The following is a 7,130-nucleotide window of genomic DNA, read 5'->3' on the forward strand; positions in this document are numbered from 1 at the left end:
GATTAGTCACTGAACTTCTCTGAATGCCCGCCCCAATTTACTATAAAATATGGGATTTATGATGGATGTCTGAATTCTTAAAGTACCTAAAGTCCCCCAGGAAAATCTTGTTCAAAATACTCTACAGAATTATGTAGAAAGATCTAACTCTAATTTTCATCTCTACCTTAAAGTAAGAAAAATAAAGAGGTAAATTGGTATATTAAGTTTTAAGCTAGAACTGGAACTTTACATTTAGGTCCCATGACAACAGTGTTAGTAAACAGCATAATATACAACTCTCAAGAGTAACACCAAAGTTATTGTCACAGTAGCTTTTAATATCATGTGTTAACATCATTTACATAAATTTCATATTTAAGAAATACTAAAAAATGTATAATACTAATTTGTAATTTAGACCAACTTCTCTCTTCCAGGATTAAAAGTGAGACTAGGAAAACCAGATATGAGGCCACATAAAAGATTTCAGGACCATTTTCTAAACCAATATGTTCAAGAACAGGAATTCAGCGGGTACACTAATAACAGTCTGATAAAACACCAAGAAGAATGGATATTTTCTCTGGCCAACCCTATTTGTTTAGAGTGAAAAATGGCATTTCCTTAAAGTTAAGTACCTTACATAGTTTTTCTATATTATAGTCTGTTCTCATTGTATACTTCATCTTCCTTAAGAGTAAAAAAAAAGAGATTTAAAGCAAATAGGCATGTTGGTATAAATAAATGAAGTGCATTACAGAATGGTTATAGACTTTGTATAACATGCACCATTTATGTACATTTCACCTTGCATAGATGGAAAGTGCCTTTCTTGTAACAAGGCATGAAATACAAAATCTCACCAAAAAAATGTGAGTCATTTTTTAGCACAGAGTGAATCAGAATGACAGTAACTTTGGCAGTTCATTTTACAAAGTTATTTTCCCCAATGCAAACATTTCCTTCATTCTGGGTCAAGCCGAGGTAAAACAGGAAGAATGAGATTTCCAAATGCAGAGTCCTGAGTTATGAAGTATCCTGAAGAATGTGCATGAGCATGCTGGAAAAAAGAAAGGGAAGATTAACAATCATAGTTTCTCAACAATGTGATTAAAAAAAAATACACACACACACACACACACACACACACACACATACATAAAAATATATATAAGGAATTCAGGAAAAAACACGCAAAGACTAACATGGACTAATAAAAGTGTGGAAAGCCTAACCAGAAGAACACTATACACAATGACCACAATAATATAAACAAAAACAACAAAAAAATTCTTGTCACAATAGTTTCTTAAATATGGTTAACATTTATAGAGGTTTAATACTTATATTAATACTGTGTAACAGTAGTAAAAGACAGATATCTCAAATTAAATGTAATAATCTTGGTGCTAAAGAATTGATGATGATGAAACACCTTTTTCTCTTCTTAACAGGGACATGGAAGATTACAGGTATAGAATGTCGTATATGATTATAGCCATTGTTGTTTGTTTTGCTTAACTTTTTCTTTGTTACAAGGAAGGTTTTCACAATGGGCATAGAGAGGAGGCCAGGATGGGTGTATCAGAAAGTGACAATGCTGGAAAAAACAAAAGCCATCAATAACATTTTTAAGATGAGAAAACAAACCCTCACCCTTTCTAAAATGAAAGGATATTTATTTTTAAAGCAGTTTTTGTGCTACTTATTTTGCCAATAAAAATGTCACAATCTAGTCATAACATTAATCAGCTGAACTAGCTACTCACCTAATTACTCTTATAATCCCAGTCACCAAAGGAGTAATATAAATGCTTTGTTATCAAAATGGGGACAATTTTTTTTTTTTAGGCAATTGGGGTTAAGTGACTTGGCCAGGGTCACACAGCTAGTAAGTGTCAAGTGTTTGGTTTGAGGCCGGATTTGAACTCAGGTCCTCCTGATTCCAGGGCCAGCGCTTTATCCACTGCGCCACCTAGCTGCCCCTTATGGGGCAGATCTTGCAGTACCACCTCTTGGTGGAGCAGGCCAGTGAAAGATCTTGAGTATATACAAAAAGATTCTGGATTTGCACAGCAAATTTTCTAAGGCAACCAAGTAGTAGAAAGGAACAAAATAAGCAGAAAAGTGATGATTTTGAAATCAGAGGAGAGGTCTGTCTCTACCCTCATTGCCTCTATTATATCTCCTCTCATTCATTTCCTAATACTTTGTAGTCTAATTCAACTGACACTGCTCTGTACAAAGTTACCAATTTGCCAAATCTGACATCTTTTCTCAGTCCTCATCCTTTTTGACCTTTTTGAGGCATTTGACACTGTTACCCACAGTCTCCTTGGGATAATTATCTCCTCTCCAGCTTTTTGTTGTATTCTCTCCTTGTCCTCCTCTGGCCATTTCTACTAAATCTCTTTCACTAATTCTCCATCTATATCACACCAAATTATGGGTATATTCCAAGGTCCTGACCTGGGCCCTTCTCCTCTGTCACTAAATTGTCCTGATGACCTCATCAACTCCCAATGGTTTGATGATCATTTCTATGCACGTGACTCCCAGATTTAAATATCCAGGCTCATTCTCTTATTTCAAACTGAATGTCCTAGAGACATCTCAAATTCAGCATGTCCTCAACAGAACTCATTATCATTCCCCTCCCCATCCCATCTCATCCCCCTCTACCAAACTTTCCTATTTCTGTTAAGCTAAATGATTTGTTAGAGATCACAGGACTAGTCAGTGACTGAGCAAGGACTAATAGAGCTGCTTAATTCCAGAATTAGTACTTTAATATAAAATGTTCATTGATGGCTTGTTCAATTTCTTTTTCTGAAATGGGCTTATTTAAATATTTTATTTCTTCTTCTTCTGTTAATCTGGGCAATTTGTATTTTTGTAAATATTCATCCATTTCACTTATATTGTCAGATTTATTGGCAATGTTCGAAACATGTATACTGATATTAGATTCTAGGTAGAAAAATAAATCTAATGGCTAATATGCCCTAAAAAAACTGAGGAAAGGGCAAGGAGAAAAGCAACCAGCAACAGCACCTTCAGTCCATATGTAACATTTACAAAATATAAAGGACTTACATAAGCTGATGTCTAAATCTAAGGTGTATTCAGAAGAATGCCCCCCTCCCTTCCCCACTCTTAGCAACATCTGCTCACCTGTAAGGCAGCCTTCTGCTGCGCGGCAATGTGCTGCTGTTCAGCATGATCACGAAAATCCTTATTAAGGGGGGGCCTGGAGAGGGCAATGCTGGGAAAAAAAAAACCATCACTCGGCTATTTCAAGGCATAGAACTAGTTATTACTTACAAGTCACATTTTTCACTATATATGGTGTGTTCATGTGGAGATGCAAAAGACCTTTCCAGAGCAAGGATTTTTTTTTTCCAGTTCACCAGACTAATTTTACTATAGCCATGAAATCAAAGCTACATGAAATTTCAGGCTTTCAAACTATCACTAACTCTACTAATTATTTTTAAAAAGCAGTTCATGAATAGTTCTGACAGAACAAAATCACATTTTTATTTGTGCAAGTATTAAGTTGCATTTATAATAGGACCCAGAATTTAGGTGGTGAAGATGGTGATCTATTAGGAATAAAAGCTGATGACTTAGCAGAACCCATCTCTCAGCAACCTAAAACCATCTCTATTATAGTGACTATAACTAAATTCCCACAAGCCCTTTTCACTTCTGTAAAGAAAACTGATAAAAATGGCAAATAATATGATAAGCTTTTCTTCAAATTCTTCTGGAGGAAAAAACTCCCATCATATAATTGTCTATGTTAAAAAGCCAATAATACCGTACTCCTGGAATGTGTTTAGAAGATGCCAAAAAAAAAAAATTAAAAAAAAAGAAGATGCCAAAACTGAAACCAAATGATTCAATCAACCACTACTTTGGTTAATGAAAGGGCAAATAACCAGAATGATGACTTTTTCACAAAAATGATCAGTTATTTTAGCACCGTATAAATATCCCTGTGATTCCTTCTTTAAAAATATGAGTGCTGAACACAGCATCTTGTTTCTTAAAAAATAAGAATTTTTTCAATTTTTTGAAGGACTCACAATAACCTACTGTAGATCATGGCTTCAGATTTTGAGATACACTGGCATCCAATTTGTATATACAGTACCTGGCTCCAGGATGATTTGTTGAAGATTGGTTTTGCATAAGTAATTTCCTTTTCTCCTTGTCTAGTTCTGCCAGGATTGCTACTCGATTCTTATTTTGAAAACCTAGGGGAAATAAGGAATAAGAAAAATTTCAATCTTATTTTATGACCCAAGGCCACCTATAACTTTGAAATTAAAACTTCTACTCTTTATGACATTGTGATGAATTCATTACTTGTTTGGCTCTGCTTATATTAAACTTGCTTTCTCTAGACAGGTATTATGTTTTCTTTCTTTAAGTGTTATTAAGACAAATTAAGAGAATTTTACCAATTTCAGTTACAAAACAGACATTCTATATATATACACATAGTGCTCTGCTCTACTTTACTCTATTTTCCTACATAAATTTTCCTCTTCAAGTTAAATTGTTTTTCTAAAAGTTTTAATCACCAAGGTAGCAGTCATGCCTTTTGTATCTTTGATTCTATGTAACCACTACTAGATCTGCTCCGTACCCCCAAAGGGATCAAAGAAAGAAAAAAAAAGAACTCATATGTATAAAAGTATGACCCCTCTTCTTGTAGTGACAAAGAAAAGGAAACTAAAAGGAATTCATCAATTAGGTAATGGCTAAACAAATTATAGTATATTAATATAATGTAACATTATTATGAGGACAGCTAGGTGGCACAATGGATAGAGAGCCGGCCCTGTAGTAAGGAAGACTCATCTTCCTGAGTTCAAATCTGGCCTCAGATACTAGCTGTGTGACACGAGGCAAGTCACTTAACCCTGTCTGCCCCAGTTTCCTCATCTATAAAATGAGCTGGAGAAGGAAATGGCAAAGCACTCCACTGTCTCTGCCAAAAAAAACCCAAATGGGGTCATGAAGAGTTGGATATGACTGAAACAAATGAACAACAATATTATTGTGCCATAAGAAATGATGAAAGGAACAGTTTCAGAGAAACCTGGAAATACTTGTATAAAGTAAAAGTGAAACAGAAACTGGAGAACAATTTATATAGTAGCAACATTATAAGGACAACTCTGAAAGACTTAAGAACTTTCATCAACCAGCCATGTTCCAGAAGACTCATGATGAAGCATTCCACCTACTTTGTGACAGAGCTTATGAACTAAAGAAGTAGAATAAGACACAGTCTCAGACATTGCCAATGTGGGAATTTACTTTGTTCCACTATATATATTTGTTATAAGGGGTTTTTTGTTGTTGTTGTTGTTGTTGTTGTTTTTGTCTAGGCAATGGGGTTAAATGACTTGCCTAGGGTCACACAGCTAGTAAGTGTCAAGGGTCTGAGGCCAGATTTGAACTCAGGTCTTTTGGACTCTAGGGCTGGTGCTCTATCCACTGCAGCACCTAGCTGCCCCTAAGTTTTTGTTAACAGGGAACCATGGAAACTTTCTTTTTTTTGTGAGGCAAGTGGAGTTAAGTGACTTACCCAGAGTCACATAGTTAGTGAGTATTACGTGTCTGAGGCCAAATTTGAACTCAGGTCCTCCTGACTCCAGGGCCAGTGCTCTATCCACTGTACCACCTAGCTGCCACAAGGGTTTTCTTTTTCTTTTTTTTTTTCCCCCAACTGGGTGGCAGAAAGTAGGAGGGATAGAAAGAGTGGTGATAAACACTCCTCTCTCAGATCAGAGAACAAAAGAAAGGTCAGAAGGAATCACAGACAAGCAAGGCAGCTTTGAAAGTTTACATTTAGCAATCATCAAAACTATTTGGCACTGGCTAAGAAATAGAGGAGTGGATCAGTGAAAGAGGTGAGGTACACAAGACACAGTAGTCAATGACTATAATAATCTTTGAAAAACCCAAAGACCCCAGCTTCTGGGATAAGAACTCACTATTTGACAAAAACTGCTGGGAAAACTGGAAAAGAGTATGGCAGAAGCTAGGCATAGATCAAAATCTTACACCTTACACCAAAATAAAGTCAAAATGGGTACATGATTTAGATATAAAGGCTGATACTATAAGTAAACTGGGAGAGCAAGGAATAGTTTACCTGTCAGATTTATGGAGAACAGAAGAATATATGGCCAAACAAGAGATAGAGAACATTATGAAATGCAACATGGATAATTTTGATTACATTAAATTGAAAAGTTTTTGCACAAACAAAGCCAATGCAACCAAGATTAGGAGGGAAGCAAAAAACTGGGAAAGAATTTTGAAAACCAATGTCTCTGATAAGGGTGAACTAAGTCAAATTTATAAGAATACAAGTCATTCCCCAATTGATAAATGGTCAAAGGATATGAACAAGCAGTTTTCAGATGAAGAAATTAAAGCTATCTATAATTATATGAAAAAAGGTTCTAAATCACTATTGATTAGAGAAATGCAAAACAAAACAACTTTGAGGTACCGTATCATATCTATCAGGTTGGCTAACATGACAAAACAGGAAAATGATAAATATTGGAGAAGATATGGGAAAATTGGAACTATTGGTGGAATTGTGAATTGATCCAATCATTTTGGAGAGTAATTTGGAACTATGGCCAAAGGGCTATAAAAACGTGCATATCCTTTGACCCAGCAATAGCACTTCTAGGACTGTATCCCAAAGAGATCATAAAAATGGGGAAAGGACCCACATGTACAAAAATATTCATAGCAGTTCTATATATAGTGGCAAAGAATTGGAAATTGAGGGGATACCCATCAATTGGGGAATGGCTCAACAAGTTTGTGGTATATGAATGTAATGGAAGACTATTGTGCTGTAAGAAATGATGAGCAGGCAGACTTCAGAAAAACCTGGAAAGACTTGTATGGAGTGATGCTGAGTGAAGTAAGCAGAACCAAGAGAATGTTGTACATAGTAACAGCCAAACTGTGCGATGACTGACTTTGACAGACTTAGCTCTTCTCAGCAATGCAAGGATCTAAGACATCTCCAAAAGTCTCATGATGGAAAATATTATCCACATCCAGAGATATAACTATGGAGTTTCAATTGAGAGTGAAGCATA

The 7,130-nt window shown here is 35.7% G+C and overlaps 1 protein-coding gene across 5 annotated transcripts in view; it reads right to left on the reverse strand.

Moving 5' to 3' along the window:
- Positions 1–299: 299 nt before the first annotated feature.
- Positions 300–7,130, reverse strand: part of INIP (INTS3 and NABP interacting protein) — a 47,135-nt gene continuing 40,304 nt past the window's right edge. For all 5 annotated transcript variants that reach the window (XM_027839035.1, XM_027839037.1, XM_027839039.1 and 2 more), the window contains 3 exons: positions 4,142–4,244; positions 3,157–3,247; positions 300–1,042 (listed from right to left, as the gene is read on the reverse strand). In XM_027839035.1, coding sequence (XP_027694836.1) covers positions 947–1,042; positions 3,157–3,247; positions 4,142–4,244 — 290 coding nt within the window. In that variant the 3' untranslated portion in view covers positions 300–946. The remainder of the gene's footprint in view (positions 1,043–3,156; positions 3,248–4,141; positions 4,245–7,130) is intronic.

The sequence above is a fragment of the Vombatus ursinus genome, unplaced genomic scaffold (genome assembly GCF_900497805.2).
Source record: "Vombatus ursinus unplaced genomic scaffold, bare-nosed wombat genome assembly UNPS02014832.1, whole genome shotgun sequence".
NCBI classification, from domain to species: Eukaryota; Metazoa; Chordata; class Mammalia; order Diprotodontia; family Vombatidae; genus Vombatus; species Vombatus ursinus.